At 47.7% G+C, this 25,327-nt stretch overlaps 1 protein-coding gene across 1 annotated transcript in view; it reads left to right on the forward strand.

Annotated features, from left to right (window-relative positions):
* Window positions 1–25,327, forward strand: part of TBPL1 (TATA-box binding protein like 1) — a 104,705-nt gene that overhangs the window by 53,983 nt on the left and 25,395 nt on the right. Inside the window, exons 5-6 of the mRNA XM_063917365.1 lie at window positions 10,401–10,504; window positions 10,593–10,687. Of these exons, the coding sequence (XP_063773435.1) occupies window positions 10,401–10,504; window positions 10,593–10,687 (199 nt within the window). The remainder of the gene's footprint in view (window positions 1–10,400; window positions 10,505–10,592; window positions 10,688–25,327) is intronic.

Below are 25,327 nucleotides of genomic sequence, written 5' to 3' on the forward strand. Positions count from 1 at the left end.
GGGTTGAAACTCTGTCTGTCCTCCCCTGTGTGTGTGTGGAGTGTCTGTGGTCTCCATTAAGCAATGTCCAGGGACTCTGTGTCATATGCTGCAGAGGATATGTCCTCTCAGGATGATCCCATTCCATGTAATCAGGATTGCACTGGTTTAGCACAGATTCCAGCAAGGGAGCCTGAGTGGTTATCCTCTATTAAGTCTATGATTTCTCAGATTTCAAATAGGGTTGCACAAAATTAATCTGCAACTCAGGTTTTACAAGACTCTATGGCAGTCTGGCCCAGTTCTGGTACATCAGGGCTTCCCGCTGTGTATTCACATAAACGTGCTCTTGCACAGATCATGCAGGATGATACTGATTCTGATACTACAGACGGTGATGGGGGATGTGTTGCATGGGGCAGCATCTCTTGCAAAAGGAGTGCAATTGATGATAGAGGCTATTAGGGATGTGTTGAATATTGCACCCTAGCAGGTTGAGGAGGCTTACTTCACTGAAAATAAGAAAGCCTCGCTAACTTTCCCTGTGTCAAAGGAATTAAATGCTATTTTTGAAAAGGCTTGGGAAAACCCGGATATAAAAATCCAAATACCTAAAAGGATTCTGGTAGCGTTTCCTTTCCAGGTAGAGGATAGGAAAAAATGGAAAAACCCGCCTATTGTTGACGCGTCAGTATCCAGACTCTCAAAAAAGGTGGTTTTACCTGTTCCAGGATCTACCGCCTTGAAAGAGCCGGCTGATCGTAAAATTGATAATACGCTCAAATCCATGTACACGGCTTCTGGGGCAATACTACATCCCACTATTGCCAGTGCTTGGATTGCCAAAGCTATAGTAAAGTGGTCAGGCACGTTACTTGAAGACTTGGATACTATGGAGAAATGTTATGTTGAATTGTTTTTACGTTACATTCAGGATTCGGCAGGATTTCTGGTAGAATCCATAAAAGACCTGGGTTCCATGGCGGCAGGAATTTCTTCCATGTCTGTATCAGCTCGTCGAGGACTATGGTTGCGCCAGTGGGTTGCCAACGCGGAATCCAGGAGAAGTGTGGGGACCCTACCCTACACAGGTCAGGCTCTCTTTGGGTAAGCGTTAGATGCGTGGATCTCCATGGCTACGGCTGGTAAGTCACCTTTCTCTATCGTCCTAGTGGATGCTGGGGTTCCTGAAAGGACCATGGGGAATAGCGGCTCCGCAGGAGACAGGGCACAAAAAGTAAAGCTTTAGGATCAGGTGGTGTGCACTGGCTCCTCCCCCTATGACCCTCCTCCAAGCCAGTTAGATTTTTGTGCCCGGCCGAGAAGGGTGCAATCTAGGTGGCTCTCCTAAAGAGCTGCTTAGGAAAGTTTAGCTTAGGTTTTTTATTTTACAGTGAGTCCTGCTGGCAACAGGATCACTGCAACGAGGGACTTAGGGGAGAAGAAGTGAACTCACCTGCGTGCAGGATGGATTGGCTTCTTGGCTACTGGACATCAGCTCCAGAGGGACGATCACAGGTACAGCCTGGATGGTCACCGGAGCCTTGCCGCCGGCCCCCTTGCAGATGCTGAAGTAAGAAGAGGTCCAGAATCGGCGGCAGAAGACTCCTCAGTCTTCTAAAGGTAGCGCACAGCACTGCAGCTGTGCGCCATTTTCCTCTCAGCACACTTCACACGGCAGTCACTGAGGGTGCAGGGCGCTGGGAGGGGGGCGCCCTGGGAGGCAAATGAATACCTATTTTGGCTAAAAATACCTCACATATAGCCTCCGGAGGCTATATGGAGATATTTAACCCCTGCCAGAATCCGTTAAGAGCGGGAGACGAGGCCGCCAAAAAAGGGGCGGGGCCTATCTCCTCAGCACACAGCGCCATTTTCCCTCACAGAAAGGCTGGAGGGAAGGCTCCCAGGCTCTCCCCTGCACTGCACTACAGAAACAGGGTTAAAACAGAGAGGGGGGGCACTAATTTGGCGATATGCTTATATATATATTAAGATGCTATAAGGGAAAACACTTATATAAGGTTGTCCCTATATAATTATAGCGTTTTTGGTGTGTGCTGGCAAACTCTCCCTCTGTCTCTCCAAAGGGCTAGTGGGTCCTGTCCTCTATCAGAGCATTCCCTGTGTGTGTGCTGTGTGTCGGTACGTGTGTGTCGACAGGTAGGAGGACGATGTTGGTGAGGAGGCGGAGCAATTGCCTGTAATGGTGATGTCACTCTCTAGGGAGTCGACACCGGAATGGATGGCTTATTTAGGAAATTACGTGATAATGTCAACACGCTGCAAGGTCGGTTGACGACATGAGACGGCCGACAAACAATTAGTACGGTCCAGACGTCTCAAAAACACCGTCAAGGGTTTTAAAACGCCCGTTTACTTTAGTCGGTCGACACAGACACAGACAGGGACACTGAATCCAGTGTCGACGGTGAATAAACAAACGTATTCCTTATTAGGGCCACACGTTAAAGGCAATGAAGGAGGTGTTACGTATTTCTGATACTACAAGTACCACAAAAGAGGGTATTATGTGGGATGTGAAAAAACTACCATAGTTTTTCCTGAATCAGATAAATTAAATAAAGTGTGTGATGATGCGTGGGTTCCCCCCGATAGAAAATTATGGGCGGTATACCCTTTCCCGCCAGAAGTTAGGGCGCGTTGGGAAACACCCTTTAAGGTGGATAAGGCGCTCACACGCTTATCAAAACAAGTGGCGGTACCGTCTATAGATAGGGCCGTCCTCAAGGACCAGCTGACAAGGCTGGAAAATATAATAAAAAGTATATACACACATACTGGTGTTATACTGCGGCCAGCGATCGCCTCAGCCTGGATGTGCAGAGCTAGGGTGGCTTGGTCGGATTCCCTGACTAAAAATATTGATACCCTTGACAGGGACAGTATTTTATTGACTATAGAGCATTTCTATATATGCGAGATGCACAGAGGGATATTTGCACTCTGGCATCATGAATAAACGCGATGTCCATAACTGCCAGAAGATGTTATGGACACGACAGTGGTCAGGTGATGCAGATTCCAAACGGCACAGTATGGCCGTATACAGGAAGAGGACTTGTTTGGGGTCGGTCCATCGGACCTGGTGGTCACGGCAACTGCTGGAAAATCCACCGTTTTTTACCCTAAGTCACATCTCTGCAGAAAAAGACACCGTCTTTTCAGCCTCAGTCCTCTCGTCCCTATAAGATCATATCTGCCCAGGGATAGAGGAAAGGGAAGAAGACTGCAGCAGGCAGCCCATTCCCAGGAACAGAAGCGTTCCACCGCGTCTGACAAGTTCTCAGCATGGCGCTGAGACCGTACAGGACCCCTGGATCCTACAAGTAGTATCCCGGGGGTACAGATGGGAATGTCGAGACGTTTCCCCTTCGCAGGCTCCTGAAGTCTGCTTTACCAAGTCTCCCTCCGACAAGGAGGTAGTATGGGAAAAAATTCACAAGCTGTATTCCCAGCAGGTGATAATTAAATTACCCCTCCTACTACAGAAAAGGGGTATTATTCCACACTATATTGTGGTACTGAAGCCAGAAGGCTAGGTGAGACTTATTCTAAAAAAATTTTTTGAACACTTACAAAGGTTCAAATTAAGATGAAGTCACTCAGAGCAGTGATAACGAACCAGGAATAAGGGGACTATATAGTGTCCCGGGACATCAGGGATGCTTACCTCTATGTCCCAAATTTGCCCTTCTCACTAAGGGTACCTCAGGTTCGTGGTGCAGAACTGTCACTATCAGTTTCAGACGCTGCCGTTTGGATTGTCCACGGCACCCTGGGGTCTTTACCAAGGTAATGGCCGAATTGATGATTCTTCTTCGAAGAAAAGGCGTCTTAATTATCCCTTACTTGGACGATCTCCTGATAGGGGCATAGTCCAGGGAACAGTTGGAGGTCGGAGTAGCACTATCTCGGATACTGCTACAATCAGCACGGGTGGATTCTAAATATTCCAAAATCGCAGCTGATCCCGACGACACGTCTGCTGTGCCTAGGGATGATTCTGGACACAGTCCAGAAAAAGGTGTTTCTCCCGGAAGAGAAAGCCAGGGAGTTATCCGAGCAAGTCAGGAACCTCCTAAAAACAGTGCATCATTGCACAAGGGTCCTGGTAAAAATGGTGGCTTCCTACGAAGCAATTCCATTCGGCAGATTTCACGTAAGAACTTTTCAGTGGGATCTGCTGGACAAATGGTCCGGATCGCATCTTCAGATGCATCAGCGGATAACCCAATATCCAAGGACAAGGGTGTCTCTCCTGTGGTGGTTATAGAGTGCTCATCTTCTAGAGGGCAGCAGAGTCGGCATTCAGGATTGGATGCTGGTAACCACGGAGCCCAGCCTGAGAGGCTGGGGAGCAGTCACACAAGGAAAAAATTTTCAGGGAGTGTGATCAAGTATGGAGACTTTTCTCCACATAAATATACTGGAGCTAAGGGTAAATTTATAATGCTCTAAGCTTAGCAAGACCTCTGCTTCAAGGTCAGCCGGTATTGATCCAGTGGGAAAAACATCACGGCAGTCGCCCACGTAAACAGACAGGGCGACACAAGAAGCAGGAGGGCAATGGCAGAAACTGCAAGGACTTTTCGCTGGGCGGAAAATCATGTGATAACACTGTCAGCAGTTTTTCATCCCGGGAATGGAAACTGGGAAGCAGACTTCCTCAGCACGACCTCCACCCGGGAGAGTGGAAACTTCATTGAGAAGTTTTTTCCACATGATTGTAAACCGTTGGGAAATACCAAAGGTGGACATGATGGCGTCCCGTCTGAACAAAAAACGGGACAGGTATTGCGCCAGGTCAAGAGACCCTCAGGCAATAGATGTGGACGTTCTGGTAACACCGTGGGTGTACCAGTCGGTGTATGTGTTCCCTCCTCTGCTTCTCATACCTAAGGTGCTGAGAATTATAAGACGTAGAGGAGTAAGAACTATACTCATGGCTCCGGATTGGCCAAGAAGGACTTGGTACCCGGAACTTCAAGAGATGCTTACAGAGGTCTTATGGCCTCTGCCGCTAAGAAGGGACTTGCTTCAGCAAGTACCATGTCTGTTCCAAGACTTACCGCAGCTGCGTTTGTCGGCATGGCGATGGAAAGCCGGATCCTAAGGGAAAAAAGGCATTCCGGAAGAGGTCATTCCTACCCTGGTCAAAGCCAGAAAGGAGGTGACCGCACAACATTATCACCACGTGTGGCGAAAATATGTTGCGTGGTGTGAGGCCAGGAAGGCCCCACAAAGAAATTTCAACTCGGTCGTTTCCTGCATTTCCTGCAAACAGGAGTGTCTATGGGCCTCAAATTGGGGTCCATTAAGGTTCAAATTCGGCCCTGTAAATTTTCTTCCAGAAAGAATTGGCTTCAGTTCCTGAAGTCCAGAAGTTTGTCAAGGGAGTATTGCATATACAAACCCCTTTTTTGTGCCTCCAGTGGCACTGTGGGATCTCAACGTAGTTCTGGGATTCCTCAAATCACATTGGTTTAAAACCAGTCAAATATGTGGATTTGAAGCATCTCACATAAAAAGTGACTATGCTCTTGGCCCTGGCCTGGACCAGGCGAGTGTCAAATTGGTGGTTTTTTCTCAAAAAAGCCCATATCTGTTTGTCCATTCGGACAGGGCAGAGCTGCGGACTCGTCCCCAGTTCTCTCCCTAAGGTGGTGTCAGTGTTTCACCTGAACCAGCTTATTGTGGTGCCTTGCACCTACTAGGGACTTGGAGGACTCCAAGTTGCTAGGAGTTGTCAGGGCCCTGAAAATATGTTCCAGGACAGCTGGAGTCAGAAAATCTGACTCGCTGTTTATACTGTATGCACCCGACAAGTTGGGTGCGCCTGCTTCTAAGCAGGCGATTGCTCGTTGGATTTGTAACACAATTCAACTTGCACATTCTGAGGCAGGCCTGCCACAGTCTAAATCGGTTAAGGCCCATTCCACAAGGAAGGTGGGCTCATCTTGGGCGGCTGCCCGAGAGGTCTCGGCATTACAACTCTGCCGAGCAGCTACGTGGTCAGGGGAGAACACGTTTGTAAAATTCTACAAATTTGATATCCTGGCAAAAGAGGACCTGGAGTTCTCTCATTCGGTGCTGCAGAGTCATCCGCACTCTCCCGCCCGTTTGGGAGCTTTGGTATAATCCCCATGGTCCTTTCAGGAACCCCAGCATCCACTAGGACGATAGAGAAAATAAGAATTTACTTACCGATAATTCTATTTCTCGGAGTCCGTAGTGGATGCTGGGCGCCCATCCCAAGTGCGGATTATCTGCAATACTTGTACATAGTTACAAAAATCGGGTTATTATTGTTGTGAGCCATCTTTTCAGAGGCTCCGCTGTTATCATACTGTTAACTGGGTTTAGATCACAAGTTGTATGGTGTGATTGGTGTGGCTGGTATGAGTCTTACCCGGGATTCAAAATTCCTCCCTTATTGTGTACGCTCGTCCGGGCACAGTACCTAACTGGCTTGGAGGAGGGTCATAGGGGGAGGAGCCAGTGCACACCACCTGATCCTAAAGCTTTACTTTTTGTGCCCTGTCTCCTGCGGAGCCGCTATTCCCCATGGTCCTTTCAGGAACCCCAGCATCCACTACGGACTCCGAGAAATAGAATTATCGGTAAGTAAATTCTTATTTTTCTTCCCTCAGCTACACCTGCTCCGAAGAAACCCTTTTCTTCAGCTACATCACAGCCCTTTCGGTCTACCAAGGCCAGAAAGGCCAAGCCGTCCAACACCTTCTTTCGGGGAGGTTGGCCCAAGTCCAAGAAACCTGCGGCTGCAGGATCCCAGGAACATAAACCTGCTTCAGGTACACCAAAGTCCTCTGCATGACGGTGGACTGCACGTTCCCCGGAGGTGGGGCCGGTGAGAGCGAGACTCAGGCATTTTAGTCACGTCTGGGTGTCATCCGGCCTGGACCCCTGGGTGCAAGCTATTGTGTCTCAGGGGTACAGGCTGGAATTTCAAAATCTCCCTCCTCAGCGATTTTTCAAATCAGGCTTGCCAGCTCTGCTGGCGGACAGGACTGTCCTGCAAGAAGCCGTCCAGAAGTTGGTGGAGGCACAGGGCATTGTGCCAGTACCACCTCATATGCAAAACAAAGGTTACTATTTGAACCTTTTCGTGGTACCGAAACCGGATGGTTCGGGCAGTCCCATTCTGAACTTAAAATCACTAAACCCCTTTCTGAGGGAGTTCAAGTTCAAAATGGAGTTTCTAAGGGCAGCTATATCAGGTCTTAAGGAGGGGGAATTCCTAGTATCAGTGGATATCACGGATGCGTACCTCCACATTCCGATTTGGCAGCCGCATCAAGCTTATCTTCGATTCGCACTGTTGGGCTGTCATTTTCAATTCCAGGCCCTACCATTCGGCCTCTCCACAGCACCGAGAGTATTCACCAAGGTGATGGCGGAAATGATGATTCTCCTTCGCAGACAGGGGGTGAACATAATTCCATATCTGGACGATCTGCTGATAAAAGCATCATCCAAGGAGAAGCTGTTACGGTCCATAGCTCTCATGACCCAGCTTCTCAGGGAACATGGCTGGATCCTGAATCTTCCAAAATCATATTTGGAACCAACCAGGAGGTTGTCCTTTCTGGGAATGATCCTCGACATGGAAGTGCAGAGGTGTTTCTTCCAGAGGAAAAAGCATTGGTGATACAAAAAATGGTCCGGGATGTCCTGAAGCCAACCCGGGTGTCGGTTCATCAGTGCATTCGCCTTCTGGGAAAGATGGTGGCTTCTTACGGAGCCCTGTAGTACGGGAGGTTTCACACTCGGTCCTTCCAACTGGATCTCCTGGACAAGTGGTCGGGATCCCATCTACACATGCACCAGAGAATACGTCTGTCACCCAAGGCCAGGATTTCTGGTGGCTGCAACTGCCTCACCTTCTGGAGGACCGCAGGTTCGGGATTCAGGACTGGATCCTTCTAACCACGGATGCAAGTTTCCGGGGCTGGGGCGCAGTCACTCAAGGGGAAACCTTCTAAGGAAGGTGGTCAAGTCTGGAAGCTGGCCTGCCGATAAACATTCTGGAACTAAGAGCCGTCTACAACGGTCTTTTTCAAGCGGACCATCTTCTGAGAAATCGGGCCGTTCAAGTGCAGTCGGACAATGTGATAACAGTGGCTTACATAAACCGACAGGGCAGAGCTGCAATGTCAGAGGTAACAAGAATCATCCTTTGGGCAGAAAAACGCGTTGGTGCAGTCAGCAATCTTCATTCCGGGAGTAGACAACTGGGAAGCGGACTTCCTCAGCAGAGACGATCTCCGTCCAGGGGAGTGGGGTCTCCATCCTGAGGTGTTCAAGGAGGTAACAGATCTTTGGAGGTAACAGTCCCTCGACATGATGGCCTCTCGTCTCAGCAAGAAGCTTCGGCGGTATTGTTCCAGGTCGAGGGACCCGCAAGTAGTGACGGTGGACGCCCTAGTGACTCCGTGGGTGTTCCAGTCGGTGTACGTGTTTCCTCCGTTTCCACTCATCCCAAGAGTTCTAAAGCTCATAAGGGGAACAAGGGTTCAAGCGATCCTCATTGCTCCAGCCTGGCCAAGAAGGGCTTGGTACGCGGATCTTCTGGATCTACTGCAATAAGAGCCGAGGCCTCTTCCTCTTCGGGAGGACCTGCTGCAGCAGGGGCCGTTCGCTTATCAAGACTTACCGTGGCTACGTTTGACGGCATGGAGGTTGAACGCCTGGTACTAGCTCGGAAGGGCATTCCGAACAAGGTTATTCCTACCCTGATACAGGCTAGGAAAGGAGTAACGTCTAAACATTACCATCGAATTTGGAAAAAATATGTATCTTGGTGTGAGTCCAAGAAATATCCTGCAGTGGAGTTTCAACTGGGACGGTTTCTCCTCTTCCTACATGCCGGTGTGGATATGGGCCTGAGGTTAGGATCTGTGAAGGTCCAGCTTTCGGCCCTATCCATTTTCTTCCAGAAACAATTGGCTGCCCTCCCTGAGGTTCAGACCTTTTTGAAGGGAGTTCTGCACATCCAACCTCCCTTTGTACTGCCTACGGCGCCTTGGGACCTTAACGTGGTGTTGCAGTTCCTCCAATCGGACTGGTTCGAGCCTCTACAGGAGGTTGAAGTCAAATTTCTTACATGAAAGGCTGTCACGTTGTTGGCCTTAGCTTCTGCTTGACGTGTGTCGGAGTTGGGGGCTTTGTCCTGTAAAAGCCCATACTTGATCTTCCAAGAAGATAGAGCTGAGCTTCGGACACCTCAGCAGTTTCTTCCGAAGGTTGTGTTGGCATTTCAAATCAACCAACCTATTGTGGTGCCAGTGGCTACTGACGCCTCAATTTCATCAATGTCCTTGGATGTTGTAAGGGCTCTGAAAATCTATGTGAAGAGGACTGCTCGTCACAGAAAATCGGACTCACTGTTTGTCCTGTATGATCCCCAAAAAATTGGGTATCCTGCTTCTAAGCAGACAATCTCTCGCTGGATCAGGTTCACTATCCAGCATGCGTATTCTACGGCAGGATTGCCGTGTCTTACGACTGTCAAGGCCCACTCTACTCGTAAGGTGGGGTCTTCCAAGGCGGCTGCCCGGGTTGTCTCGGCTTTACAACTTTGCCGAGCTGCAACTTGGTCTGGGTCGAACACGTTTGCAAAGTTCTACAAGTTCGATACTTTGGCCTCTGATGATCTGAAGTTCAGTCACTCAGTTCTGCAGGAGCCTCCGCGCTCTCCCTCCCGTTCTGGGAGCTTTGGTACATCCCCATGGTACTAATGTGGACTCCAGCATCCTCTAGGACGTAAGAGAAAATAGGATTTTGGTTACCTACCAGTAAATCCTTTTCTCGTAATCCGTAGAGGATGCTGGGCGCCCGCCCAGCAGCTCGTTTTCCTGGTATCGTTATTTGGTTCAGTACAACTTCGTTTTAGTTGAGTACTGCATTGTTACTTGATAAGTAATGTTTCAGCGGTTGCTGAGTTTTCAAGCTAAGTTAGCTTGAGGTGCTTTGTATGTGTGAGCTGGTATGAATCTCGCCACTATCTGTGTTAAATCCTTCTCTCGAAGATGTCCGTCTCCTCGGGCACAGTTTCTAGACTGAGTCTGGTAGGAGGGGCATAAAGGGAGGAGCCAGCCCACACTCTCAAACTCTTAAAGTGCCAATGGCTCCTGGTGGACCCGTCTATACCCCATGGTACTAATGTGGACCCCAGCATCCTCTACGGACTACGAGAAAAGGATTTACCGGTAGGCAACCAAAATTCTATTTTTCCTCAGCATTCTATAACGCTATAACTATAGATGTTAGCTCAGAGGTTGTGTCTTTGTGTATGCTACAAACTCAATTATGTTTTCCTTTAATAAAATATATTTTTGTATTTCAGTTCTTGCTTATCTCAATATTTTTTTTAACAGGTCAAGTTTACAGAGTTTAAAGTTGTCAATGTCTTGGCAGTATGTACTATGCCATTTGAAATAAGGTTGCCAGAATTTACCAAGCGAAATCGCCCTCATGCTAGGTAAATGGTGTTGGGTTTTTTTTTTCTTCCATCTTTTTCTTTTGGGATTTGTGTACTAAACCCCATTTTTTTTTTTGGCATTTTACAGTTATGAACCTGAACTTCATCCTGCAGTTTGCTATAGGATAAAGTCCCTGAAGTCAACATTGCAGATATTTTCCACCGGAAGTATTACAGTCACAGGTAACAGTTTAATTGTGCATAATACAGTACTGTTATGACCTATTATAATATTAATTAATAACCATTTCTAAGAATCATTTGTGTGTTTCCATGCTGTATATTGTACCTATACATGATCCTTTTGAAGGGAAAACTGACTACATATTTGCTTTTTTATTAACAAGGGCTGCCATGGTGCTATTTATACTGTGTAAAACGTATTCTATGGATTTCCAGAGAACTGTGAATTAGTGACCAAAATATACCAAGCATTAACCTTTGACCCACACACACACCTTAACCATGGGAGTTTCATTGTTTCAATCCCCAAGATGTGCATTACAAAACATACATGGTTATTTGTATAAATGGTATTTGAATACCATGGGGTCTGTTCATGAAGCAGTGAAAAGTGTGGAGGAGTGAGCCAGTGGAGAAGTTGCCCATGGCAACCAATCAATTGCTTTGTATCATTTTGTAGTATGCAAATTATACAAATGTTACTTCAATGCTGATTGGTTGCCATGGTCAAAATCTCCACTGGCTCACTTCTCCACACTTTTCTCTGTTTCATGAATAGACCCCATGGGGTATATTTACTAAGGTCCCGATTTCATTAGAATCTATTCGAGTTGTTGTTTTTTTTCTTTCTAAGTAGCATCTCGGTAATTTACTAAACATTAAACTCGGCAGTGTTTGGGGCATTTGTATTTTTTTTCACGGCAGTCTACACAAATACGAATGAATACACCATCAGTCAAATGCGCCTGTTATTTAATAGAACTCGGTAATTTACTAAGAATTTGTATTCTCATTCACTGCCGACAATAGCCAAAAACTGCTGGGAAAGCATAGAATTTGTAGAAAAATGGAGCTTACAAATAGACCTGCTTTTTGCTGGCGTGTTCAGATAGTCATGCATGGATCAGTGAGATCCGTACATGCTTATCTGTGGAAAATGGCCTGTAAAAGTTAAATATCCCCCCCAAAAATTGCGAGGGGTCCCCCCTCCTAAGCATAACCAGCCCCTGGCTCTTTGAGCTGGCCCTGGTTGTTTAAATACCGGTGAAAAATTGAACAGGGGTTCCCCAATATTTAGCCAACCAGCACCGGGCTCTTGGGCCGGTCCTGGTTCCAAAAATACGGGGTACAAAAGACGTAGAGGTCCCCCGTATTTTTGAAACCAGCATCGGGCTGCACTAGCCAGGGAGATAATGCCACAGCCGTGGGACGCATCTATGTAGTGGCCCTTGGGTCCCCCCCTCCAGGCACCCAAGGGCCAGGGTTGAAGCCTGAGGCTGACACCCCCCCCCCCCCCCCCCCCCACCCCCCACCCGCCCCCCATCCCTGGGCGGTGGATGGGGGGCTGATATCCTTTTGAAGTGTCAAAGAATATTGTCTTTTGCTGTGGAACTACAAGTCCCAGCAAGCCTCCCCCGCTTGCTGTTACTTGGAGAACCACAAGTACCAGCATGCAGGGAAATAACGGGGCCCGCTGGTACCTGTAGTTCTACAACAAAAGAAATGCCCCGCCAAAAACAGGACATACACACCGTGAAAGAAAAACTTTAATTAACATAGATGCACACTTACACACACATACTTACCTAGTGTCCCATTGGTCCTCTTGTCAAGTAGAATCCACGGGGTACCTGTAAAAAATACACATACTTACAACCAATCCAGTGAAGTTCGGTCCTCTTTGTTCCTGAAGTAATCGTAAGGTGCACGAAAAATGTATATTAAAATATAACTTTTATTATCAAATTAAGAGGCCGTATATATCGGTCAGCATAGCGAAATATATGGATAAAATTGAATACAGAATCCAAAGAAATTGTGCTCAAAGATAGAGAAGTGATAAGAATTAAAATTGTCCACTCCGAGAATTGCAAGAACTACCAATATCGGGTAAGTGTAGAATGTACTCAAATATCAGATTGATCTATTGTGTGTACCGGTTTGTGTGCCCACAGCTTCCAGTATCCTATACAGCGTAAGTATTCACCCTAACATGTACTTTCAACATCCACCGTGTGTATGCCAAGAAGTAAATGGACAAAATTGTCAGTACTGGTTTTTGTGCCCGCGGTTATCTGTTGACAATTAAATAAATGAATTGCTGCTGCTGCTGTTCCATAAATTGAAAATAGAAACAGCTTATTCCCAGTATGTATCACTGCATTTATTAATGGAATAATTGGCACTGTATTAAAGGCAATTGCTGCCTGTGTCCATCAGTCCCATGGAGATATGCAATTAAATTGAGTTGACACAACCTTTAAGTGTCCCGTGTTGATAACATGGGCACTCGCTGTTGAGATCTAACCGTTAGTACGTGAATTGTATAGTATGAAGTAGGCAAGTGGGGGTTAACACATACGTTCATTCATATAGACATAATAGTTACTGATCCGTGGTTTGCCCCTAGGCTGCTGATGATACTTGAACAAAAAATTTAATGTGCCCGATATTCAGAATGTATTACAATCACTAAATGCAAGCAAAGACAGTATATACTCTGTGATTAACTAGTGTGCAGAGACAGATTTCTATCCTGAATTTTGGGAGAATAACTGATAGTGGGAGTGAATATATAAGCCAGTTTATCGTGTGGCTGGTTAAACCCACTGGTTTACACACAGTGTCCTTAGTACAGATGGAACCATGTAACCATTTGCTACACGGACGACCACACTAGAACGGTATTTCAGTTAATGGGCATTTATCCACGTAACGGGTATTCCCGTATCAACCATATAGTGGTGTAGTAGCCCCTAATAGACACAGAGTACCTGAGTGTTATCTATGGCACTGATTGCTATAACTATCAGGGGTGATTGCGCTGCAGTGACATATAATTGACATATAATTGCAATAATCATATATACGATATATACGGCCTCTTAATTTGATAATAAAAGTTATATTTTAATATACATTTCTCTTACGTCCTAGAGGATGCTGGGGACTCCGTATGGACCATGGGGATAGACGGGCTCCGCAGGAGACATGGGCACTAAGAAAGAACTTTAGGTATAAGTGTGCACTGGCTCCTCCCTCTATGCCCCTCCTCCAGACCTCAGTTTATTACGGTGCCCAGAGGAGACTGGGTGCATTACAGGGAGCTCTCCTGAGTTTTCCTGAAAAAGAAAATATATTTGTTAGGTTTTTTATTTTCAGGGAGCCTGCTGGCAACAGACTCCCTGCAGCGAGGGACTGAGGGGAGAGAAACAGACCTACTTTAATGTTAGGCTCTGTTTCTTAGGCTACTGGACACCATTAGCTCCAGAGGGAACGGAACGCAGGTCTCACCCCGCAGTTCGTCCCAGAGCCGCGCCGCCGTCCTCCTTGCAGAGCCGGAAGATAGAAGCCAGGAGAGTATGTGAAGAAAGAAGACTTCAAAGGCAGCAGAAGACTTCAGATCTTCACTGAGGTAACGCACAGCGGTAGCGCTGTGCGCCATTGCTCCCACACAGCACACACAAGCTCCCCGGACTCTCCCCTGCTTAACCACGGTGAAAGATGGTTTTAAAGAAGGAGGGGGGGCACATAATTTGGCGCAAAATAGATATTACAGCGCTATCTGGGTAAACATATAGTGTGTTTTTTCCTGGGTCATTAGCGCTGGGTGTGTGCTGGCATACTCTCTCTCTGTCTCTCCAAAGGGCCTTTGTGGGGGAACTGTCATCAGATAAGAGGTTTCCCTGAGTGTGTGGTGTGTCGGTACGCGTGTGTCGGCATGTCTGAGGTAGAAGGCTTTCCTAGTGAGGAGGTGGAGCAAATGAATGTGGTGTCTCCGTCGGCAACACCGACACCTGACTGGGTGGATATGTGGAATGTTTTAAGTGCTAATGTAAATTTATTGCACAAAAGGTTGGACAAAGCTGAGTCCAGGCAGTGTACAGAGAGTCAGGCCCTGCCTGCCCCTATGTCGCAGGGACCCTTGGGGTCTCAAAAGCGCCCACTATCCCAAATAGTAGACACTAATACCGACACGGATTCTGACTCTAGTGTCGACTACGATGATGCAAAGTTACAGTCAAAATTGGTTAAAAGTATTCAATATATGATTATTGCAATAAAGGATGTTTTGCATATCACAGAGGAACCCCCTGTCCCTGACACGAGGGTACACATGTATAAGGAAAAGAAACCTGAGGTAACCTTTACCCCTTCTCATGAGTGAACGAGTTATTTGAAAGGGCTTGGGAATCTCAGACAAGACACTGCAAATTCCCAAAAGGATTCTTATAGCGTATCCTTTCCCGACCAAGGACAGGATACGGTGGGAATCCTCCCCAAGGGTAGACAAAGCGTTGACACGCTTATCCAAAAAGGTAGCACTGCCATCCCAAGATACGGCTACCCTCAGGGATCCTGCTGATCGCAAGCAGGAGGCTACATTAAAGTACATTTACACACACTCTGGTACCTTACTCAGACCGACGATAGCGTCGGCTTGGGTTTGTAGCGCTGTAGCAGCGTGGACAGATACCTTATCGGCGGAATTGGATACCCTGGATAAGGATACCATTTTATTAACCCTGGGTCATATTAAAGATGCTGCCTTATATATGAGGGATGCTCAAAGAGACATTGGCCTACTGGGTTCTAGAGTCAACGCTATGTCGATTTCTTTTTCATCCACTAGGGGTCACTGGAGTACTCTTGGGATATAGACGGTTTCCGCAGGAACAGGGCACTGAATATTTAAATTTAGAACTCTCCTCCCCTCCATATCCCAGAGTACCTCAGTGTTTTTTCAGTGCTCACAGCACTAACAGGGTTGTGTGGAGCTCCACACACTTACTTTGAATTTATTTTTTATTTTTATTTTTGATCTTCATTTTTTATACTCAGCACATCCCTTCCCAGTTTTTAAAAAAAATGTGGGTCCGGGATAGTGCCGCTGCGCGGAGGCAGCGCATGGCCTGTCAGTCCTCACATAGAGCACCCTCACAGCCACACGCAGCTCACTCACTGACTGCAGCAAGAGCTGGACGGAGCTTACAGAAAGAAGCCCCGTCGCAGCCCTCCCTACAGGAGACGAGGTATGCTGGGGGGACGGGGCGGTCAGCGCACGCTGCCGCCCCGCTGTGTGGGGAAAGTCTCTTCTGTTCACGCCGCCCGCACCCGCCGCTCATAACAGGCGCCCGGGCCAGCCGCTCCGTCCATCGCTGTACGGGGCTCAGCGTCCGCCACAGCCGCTCCGACTAGCGCCCGCCAAGAGCCGCTACACCGCCGCTCAGACACGCCGCACACAACCGCCGGCCGCACTTCTGCAGCACGGCCGCTCTCCCCGCTGAGTATGCTCCCCGGCTCCCTGCACCCCATGTCCGGCTTACAGGACCCGCTTCCCGGCGCAGTGGTACACACAGGAGGGGGGAGAAGTCTCACAGGCAGCGCTGCTGCAAGGGGGGAGAAAGTGAGCAATATAGAGGCTGGGTGGCTTATAACAGAGGTAACATAGGCTGCATGGGTTTTAACAGTTATTACATAGGCTGTTATGCCTATGTTAACAGGGTTAGTTTTGCTACAGTGGTTACAGGTTATACAGACTTTTTTTATAACCTGCACTGTGATTCTAACTGTAAGTATGGCATGGGGGCCATTTTAACCATGCTTCCTGTGTCTTCTTGTTTGTGATTTCAAAACGTTCCTGCCCTACATCTCTACTCCACCGGATGGCGCAGGGGTGTTAGTGGGAATTTTGGTTCGGATTTTATATAGTACTGGCCACGTGCACTGCACTGCAGCCATATATATATATTAAACACTCCTTAGTACAATTTTACTGAGTCGTGCAAGTGTCTGTCTTTGTATATTGTATTGTCTGTCTGCATAATGAGTAAGGCACCAGCAAAAACAAAAAAGCAGTTTCACTGCAATGTCTGTAAGAGAGTGTTGCCGGATGGATCTACCACATGTACAGTATGTTTTGTGGATTCAGCTATGAATACAATTTCCGCTCCGGTTTCAAAGCCGGTTTCATTGCCAGAACCTCCATGGGCTATGCTAACAAAGGTCATGGCTGGATTGCAATCAGAATTGGCCGCCGCTCGACAAGAGCGGGAAGCGGCAAGATCTGAGTCTCGTGTGAGACTGCCAGAACTACCGGAGGGGTCTCAGTCTGGCCAAATGTCCAAGTCCATTTTGGGTAGAAGAGATACATTTCATTTGTCTTATGATTTACCAGTTTCTGCTATGTTGCATTCTGACGATTCTATGCCAGACCTCACTGCGCAAGATGAGGGTGAGGAGGGCAAAGTAGACCAGCAGTCAGATAGTGAAGATCTTGACAGCCCAGGCATTGATAATCTCATCAGAGCGGTGCGTCAGTCTCTGAAGTTTACAGAAACTGAGGAGCCCCTGACAAATGATGAGGTCGTCTTTACTAAATGAAAGAGATCTCCAATGTGTTTTCCTGTTTCGGAATCTCTTAATAAGATGTTAGTAGAAACACGAAAGAATCCAGATAAACGGTTTTCTATACCTCGCAGATTTAAGTCTAGTTACCCGTTTCCAGAGTCTGTGACATGTACATGGGAGAATCCGCCAATGGTGGATTCGTCTGTGTCAAAACTTTCAAAGAAATTAACCATACCAGTACCAACGGCTACTACGCTTAAAGACCCTTCAGACCGTAAAATAGAAGCTATGCTAAAGTCCATGTGTATAGCAGCAGGAGTGTTGCTTAGACCTGGGTTGGTTGGCATTTGGGTCACTAAGGCGCTAATTGTATGGATAACAGAACTCAAGTCTGCCCTACATGACGATCACCTTATACTTCTTGCTGATCAAATCTGTGAAGCTGCTGAGTATCTATGTACAGCTTCTACTGACGTCTGTCAGCTCGCTTCTCGCATTTCATCGTCGCTAGTTACAGTATGACGAGCACTCTGGCTGCGTTCTTGGCAAGCGGAGGCAGAGGTCAAAAGAGCTATAGAGGCGTTACCTTACGGTGGCGAGAAGTTGTTTGGTCCTGATTTGGACAAATGGATTTCTGAGGCCACGGGAGGAAAGTCTGTTTTTTTACCATTGCCTCCAACGGTACCTAGACGGAAATACTCTGGCCCGGCGTTCAAATCTTTTAGACCTCAGCCCTTTCGAGGCCGTGGTAGAGGAACAGCCATGCCTGGTAGACGAGGTCAAGGACGTGGTTTCCAACAAACCAACACCAGTCGTCAGGACGCTAAGGTCACCCACAAGCCTGTGGCATGACGGGCTCCCAGCCCATCTCGGATCTCCAATTGTAAGAGCACGCCTTCAGACGTTCCATTTGGCGTGGTTCCAGACATCCACAGATGGGTGGATCCGCAATTTAGTGTTAAAAGGTTACAAAATAGAGTTCGACTGTCTCCCGCCAATGCGGTTTTTCAAGACAGGACTGTCTCTCTCGGACGACAAGAGGGCGTTTCTGCAAATTGCCATTCAGTCCCTGCTGGATTCAGCGGTTTTGATTCCGGTCCCCGTACAACAACAAGGTCAGGGTTATTATTCCAGTCTGTTTGTGGTACCAAAGCCAGATGGCTCGGTCAGGCCAATATTGAACTTAAAGGGCCTCAATCAGTACGTCACTTACTACAGATTCAAGATGGAATCTCTGCGGTCAGTAATTGCAGGTTTAGAGCCACAGGAATTCATGATTGCGCTGGATCTCAAGGATGCGTACTTACACATTCCGATTTGGCCACCTCATCAGAGGTTCTTGCGGTTTGCAATACGCCAGAACCATTACCAGTTTCAGGCTCTACCGTTTGGCCTCTCGTCAGCGCCTCGGGTATTCACCAAAGTGATGTCTGTGATGATAGCTCATCTCAGATCCCTGGGAGTGATAATAGTTCCGTACTTGGACGATCTGCTCATCAAAGCTCCGTCTCAACAGATGCTCCTCCAACATGCGTTGCTCACGTACAATGTACTAGTTCAGCACGGTTGGATTGTCAACTTCAAGAAATCACATCTAATTCCGTCCCAACGACTTCAATTCATAGGTATGAGTCTCGATACGGTAAATCAAAGAATTTACTTACCAGAACAGAAAGTACAGATTATTGGTCATCTGGTACAATTAGTGCTCAAGCCACGCACAGTCTCGGTACATTTGTGCATTCGCCTCTTAGGCACAATGGTGGCGGCTTTCGAAGCGCTTCAGTTCGAAAGATTTCACTCACGTCCTTTTCAACTGGATGTGCTCGCACAGTGGTCGGGCTCGCATCTGCAGATTCACCACAGGGTGAGGTTGTCGCCACGGGCCAGGGTATCTCTACTTTGGTGGCTCAAAGTACACAATCTAACCGCAGGAAAATGGTTCGGCGTCTGGAATTGGATAATTCTAACGACGGACGCCAGTCTCAGAGGTTGGGGAGCTGTAGTTTAAAATTATCAGCTCCAGGGTCTCTGGCGGATCACGAAAGATTGCTGTCTATAAATGTCCTGGAACTCCGGGCAATTTACAATGCGCTACGACAAGCAGTGCACATGCTTTGGTCGCAGACTGTCCAGGTGCAGTCAGACAACGCGACGGCGGTCGCGTACATCAACAAACAAGGAGAAACGAGAAGCCGCATGGCAATGCGGGAAGTAGCTCGAATCCTCAATTGGGCCGAGCATCACCCAGTGATATTGTCGGCAGTGTTCATTCCGGGAGTGGACAACTGGGAGGCGGATTATCTCAGCCGTCAGGATTTTCATCCAGGAGAATGGGCATTAAATCCAGAAGTGTTTCACATGTTGGTCCAGAGGTGGGGTTACCCTCAAGTGGACCTGATGGCATCTCGCCACAATCACGAAACGCCCCAGTATGTGTCCAGAACGCGAGATCCAAAGGCAGTGGCGGTGGATGCTCTCACAATCGCGTGGCCGTACAGCCTCGTGTATCTGTTTCCACCGTTTCCGCTGCTTCCTCTGTTGCTAAAACGGATCAAAAGAGAGTCCGCCACAGTCATACTAGTGGCACCTCATTGGCCTCGGAGAGCTTGGTTCTCGGATCTCCGCGGACTACGCGCAGACGATCCTTGGCCGCTCCCACTACGTCCGGACCTGTTACAACAGGGTCCATTCCTTTACCCCGATTTAGCGCGGCTGCGTTTGACGGGGTGGCTGTTGAGACCGCCCTCTTAAGAAGAGAGGGCATTCCAGAATCGGTTATACCAACCATGTTACATGCTAGGAAGCCGGTTACGGCAGCTCATTATTACAGAATTTGCCGTCCCTATATAGGTTGGTGTGAAGCTCTGAAGTTTCCGACATCATCTTTCAAGTTATCCCGTCTTTTGTTCTTTCTACAGACGGGGTTAGATGGAGGACTGCATTTATCTACACTAAAGGTGCAGGTATCTGCTTTGTCAATTTACTTTCAAAGACGATTGGCTCTATTGCCGTCTGTACACACGTTTCTGCAAGGTGTCCTCAGAGTACAGCCGCCATTCATTCCACCTACAGCGCCATGGGACTTGAATCTGGTTTTAGATTTCTTACAGTCTTCATATTTTGAACCCTTACAACAAGTGGATATTAAGTTTCTCACTTGGAAAACTGTTTTTCTCCTAGCCTTAGCTTCGGCAAGGCATGTTTCAGATTTGGGTGCCTTGTCATGCAAGCCACCGTATTTGGTGTTTCATGATGACAGAGCGAAACTTCGGACGAATCTCGCTTTCTTACCAAAGGCAGTGTCATCTTTTCACATCAATCAACCAATAATAGTTCCTGTGTTAACAGGAGATTCTGGAACTTTAGATGTGGTACGCGTTTATGTATCCCGAACGTCTACAGTTCGTAAGACGGATACGTTGTTTGTTCTCTATGATGATGCCAAGATGGGTTGGCCAGCTTCTAAGTAGACCTTATCCAGATGGATTAAACTGACCGTATGTCAGGCTTACCTTCATGCTAGGTTACAGCCGTCTACATCAGTAACAGCTCATTCCACATGTTCTGTGGGACCTTCATGGGCAGCTGGTCGTGGGGCTTCTACGACGCAGCTTTGCCGTGCGGCTGCATGGTCATCAGTGCACACGTTTGTGCGCTTTTACAAGTTTGATACGTTTGCGGCATCAGCATCTAGCTTTGGCCGCCTAGTGTTACAGGTGCCAAACAGCTCTCCCGCCCACGGGGGAAGCTTTGGTACGTCCCAAGAGTACTCCAGTGACCCCTAGTGGATGAAAAAGAAAATAGGATTTTGGTACTTACCAGGTAAATCCTTTTCTTTGAATCCATAGGGGGCACTGGACGCCCACCCAGAGCAGTTTTACCTGGTTTGTGATAAGTTCAGGGGATCTTATGGTAACACATTCTCACCGACTAGTTCAAAGTTTCAAGTTCTATCGGTTATGGTGCCAACTGTTTAGTAGTCAGTAACGTTTTGTGTTCAACTTTATTGTTGTCCGTTATGTTATATGTAATTCTCCATTGTCAACCTCTCTATAGCTCATGTTCTTCTCAGTAAAAAACACTGAGGTACTCTGGGATATGGAGGGGAGGAGAGTTCTAAATTTAAATATTCAGTGCCCTGTTCCTGCAGAAGCCGTCCATATCCCAAGAGTACTCCAGTGCTCCCTATGGATTCAAAGAAAAGGATTTACCTGGTAAGTACCAAAATCCTATTTTCTCTATCGTCCTAGTGGATGCTGGGGTTCCTGAAAGGACCATGGGGAATAGCGGCTCCGCAGGAGACAGGGCACAAAAAGTAAACCTTTAGGATCAGGTGGTGTGCACTGGCTCCTCCCCCTATGACCCTCCTCCAAGCCTCAGTTAGATTTTTGTGCCCGGCCGAGAAGGGTGCAATCTAGGTGGCTCTCCTAAAGAGCTGCTTAGAAAAGTTTAGCTTAGGTTTTTTATTTTACAGTGAGTCCTGCTGGCAACAGGATCACTGCAACGAGGGACTTAGGGGAGAAGAAGTGAACTCACCTGCGTGCAGGATGGATTGGCTTCTTTGGCTACTGGACATTAGCTCCAGAGGGACGATCACAGGTACAGCCTGGATGGTCACCGGAGCCTCGCCGCCGGCCCCCTTGCAGATGCTGAAACGAGAAGAGGTCCAGAATCGGCGGCAGAAGACTCCTCAGTCTTCTTAAGGTAGCGCACAGCACTGCAGCTGTGCGCCATTTCCTCTCAGCACACTTCACACGGCAGTCACTGAGGGTGCAGGGCGCTGGGAGGGGGGCGCCCTGGGAGGCAAATGAAAACCTTTTTTGGCTAAAAATACCTCACATATAGCCTCCAGGGGCTATATGGAGATATTTAACCCCTGCCAGAATCCATTAAAGAGCGGGAGACGAGCCCGCCGAAAAAGGGGCGGGGCCTATCTCCTCAGCACACAGCGCCATTTTCCCTCACAGAAAGGCTGGAGGGAAGGCTCCCAGGCTCTCCCCTGCACTGCATTACAGAAACAGGGTTAAAACAGAGAGGGGGGGCACTAATTTGGCGTTAGAAATATATAAAAGATGCTATAAGGGAAAACACTTATATAAGGTTGTCCCTATATAATTATAGCGTTTTTGGTGTGTGCTGGCAAACTCTCCCTCTGTCTCTCCAAAGGGCTAGTGGGTCCTGTCCTCTATCAGAGCATTCCCTGTGTGTGTGCTGTGTGTCGGTACGTGTGTGTCGACATCTATGAGGATGATGTTGGTGAGGAGGCGGAGCAATTGCCTGTAATGGTGATGTCACTCTCTAGGGAGTCGACACCGGAATGGATGGCTTATTTAGGGAATTACGTGATAATGTCAACACGCTGCAAGGTCGGTTGACGACATGAGACGGCCGACAAACAATTAGTACCGGTCCAGACGTCTCAGAAACACCGTCAGGGGTTTTAAAACGCCCGTTTACTTTAGTCGGTCGACACAGACACAGACACGGACACTGAATCCAGTGTCGACGGTGAATAAACAAACGTATTCCTTATTAGGGCCACACGTTAAGGGCAATGAAGGAGGTGTTACATATTTCTGATACTACAAGTACCACAAAAGAGGGTATTATGTGGGATGTGAAAAAACTACCGTAGTTTTTCCTGAATCAGATAAATTAAATGAAGTGTGTGATGATGCGTGGGTTCCCCCCGATAGAAAATTATGGGCGGTATACCCTTTCCCACCAGAAGTTAGGGTGCGTTGGGAAACACCCCTTAGGGTGGATAAGGCGCTCACACGCTTATCAAAACAAGTGGCGGTACCGTCTATAGATAGGGCCGTCCTCAAGGAGCCAGCTGACAGGAGGCTGGAAAATATCATAAAAAGTATATACACACATACTGGTGTTATACTGCGACCAGCGATCGCCTCAGCCTGGATGTGCAGAGCTGGGGTGGCTTGGTCGGATTCCCTGACTAAAAATATTGATACCCTTGACAGGGACAGTATTTTATTGACTATAGAGCATTTAAAGGATGCATTTTCTATATATGCGAGATGCACAGAGGGATATTTGCACTCTGGCATCAAGAGTAAGTGCGATGTCCATATCTGCCAGAAGATGTTTATGGACACGACAGTGGTCAGGTGATGCAGATTCCAAACGGCACAAAGGTGTATTGCCGTATAAAGGAAGAGGAGTTATTTGGGGTCGGTCCATCGGACCTGGTGGCCACGGCAACTGCTGGAAAATCCACCGTTTTTACCCTAAGTCACATCTCTGCAGAAAAAGACACCGCCTTTTCAGCCTCAGTCCTTTCGTCCCTATAAGAGTCATATCTGCCCAGGGATAGAGGAAAGGGAAGAAGACTGCAGCAGGCAGCCCATTCCCAGGAACAGAAGCGTTCCACCGCTTCTGCCAAGCTCTCAGCATGACGCTGGGACAGTACAGGACCCCTGGATCCTACATGTAGTATCCCAGGGGTACAGATTGGAATGTCGAGACGTTTCCCCTTCGCAGGCTCCTGAAGTCTGGTTTACCAAGGTCTCCCTCCGACAAGGAGGCAGTATGGGAAACAATTCACAAGCTGTATTCCCAGCAGGTGATAATCAAATTACCCCTCCTACAACAAGAAAAGGGGTATTATTCCACATTATATTGTGGTACTGAAGCCAGAAGGCTAGGTGAGACCTATTCTAAATCTAAAAAAATTTGAACACTTACAAAGGTTCAAATCAAGATGGAGTCACTCAGAGCAGTGATAACGAACCAGGAAGAAGGGGACTATATAGTGTCCCGAGACATCAGGGATGCTTACCTCCATGTCCAAAATTTGCCCTTCTCACTAAGGGTACCTCAGGTTCGTGGTACAGAACTGTCACTATCAGTTTCAGACGCTGCCGTTTGGATTGTCCACGGCACCCCGGGTCTTTACCAAGGTAATGGCCGAAATGATGATTCTTCTTCGAAGAAAAGGCGTCTTAATTATCCCTTACTTGGACGATCTCCTGATAAGGGCAAAGTCCAGGGAACAGTTGGAGGTCGGAGTAGCACTATCTCGGATACTGCTACAACAGCACGGGTGGATTCTAAATATTCCAAAATCGCAGCTGATCCCGACGACAAGTCTGCTGTGCCTAGGGATGATTCTGGACACAGTCCAGAAAAAGGTGTTTCTCCCGGAAGAGAAAGCCAGGGAGTTATCCGAGCTAGTCAGGAACCTCCTAAAATCAGTGCATCATTGCACAAGGGTCCTGGTAAAGATGGTGACTTCCTACGAAGCAATTCCATTCGGCAGATTTCACGCAAGAATTTTTCAGTGGGATCTGCTGGACAAATGGTCCGGATCGCATCTTCAGATGCATCAGCGGATAACCCTATATCCAAGGACAAGGGTGTCTCTCCTGTGGTGGTTACAGAGTGCTCATCTTCTAGAGGGCCGCAGATTCGGCATTCAGGATTGGATGCTGGTGACCACGGAGGCCAGCCCGAGAGGCTGGGGAGCAGTCACACAAGGAAAAAATTTCCAGGGAGTGTGATCAAGTCTGGAGACTTTTCTCCACATAAATATACTGGAGCTAAGGGTAAATTTATAATACTCTAAGCTTAGCAAGACCTCTGCTTCAAGGTCAGCCGGTATTGATCCAGTGGGAAAAACATCACGGCAGTCGCCCACGTAAATAGACAGGGCGGCACAAGAAGCAGGAGGGCAATGGCAAAAACTGCAAGGACTTTTCGCTGGGCGGAAAATCATGTGATAGCACTGTCAGCAGTGTTTCATTCCGGGAATGGAAACTGGGAAGCAGACTTCCTCAGCAGGCACGACCTCCACCCGGCAGAATGGAAACTTCATCGGGAAGTTTTCCACATGATTGTAAACCGTTGGGAAATACCAAAGGTGGACATGATGGCGTCCCGTCTGAACAAAAAACGGGACAGGTATTGCGCCAGGTTAAGAGACCCTCAGGCAATAGCTGTGGACGTTCTGGTAACACCATGGATGTACCAGTCGGTGTATGTGTTCCATCCTCTGCTTCTCATACCTAAGGTACTGAGACTTATAAGACGTAGAGGAGTAAGAACTATACTCATGGCTCCGGATTGGCCAAGAAGGACTTGGTACCCGGAACTTCAAGAGATGCTCACAGAGGACTTATGGCCTCTGCCGCTAAGAAGGGACTTGTTTCAGCAAGTACCATGTCTGTTCCAAGACTTACCGCAGCTGCGTTTGACGGCATGGCGGTGGAACGCCGGATCCTAAGGGAAAAAGGCATTCCGGAAGAGGTCATTCCTACCCTGGTCAAA

This window comes from Pseudophryne corroboree, chromosome 4 (genome assembly GCF_028390025.1).
Source record: "Pseudophryne corroboree isolate aPseCor3 chromosome 4, aPseCor3.hap2, whole genome shotgun sequence".
NCBI classification, from domain to species: Eukaryota; Metazoa; Chordata; class Amphibia; order Anura; family Myobatrachidae; genus Pseudophryne; species Pseudophryne corroboree.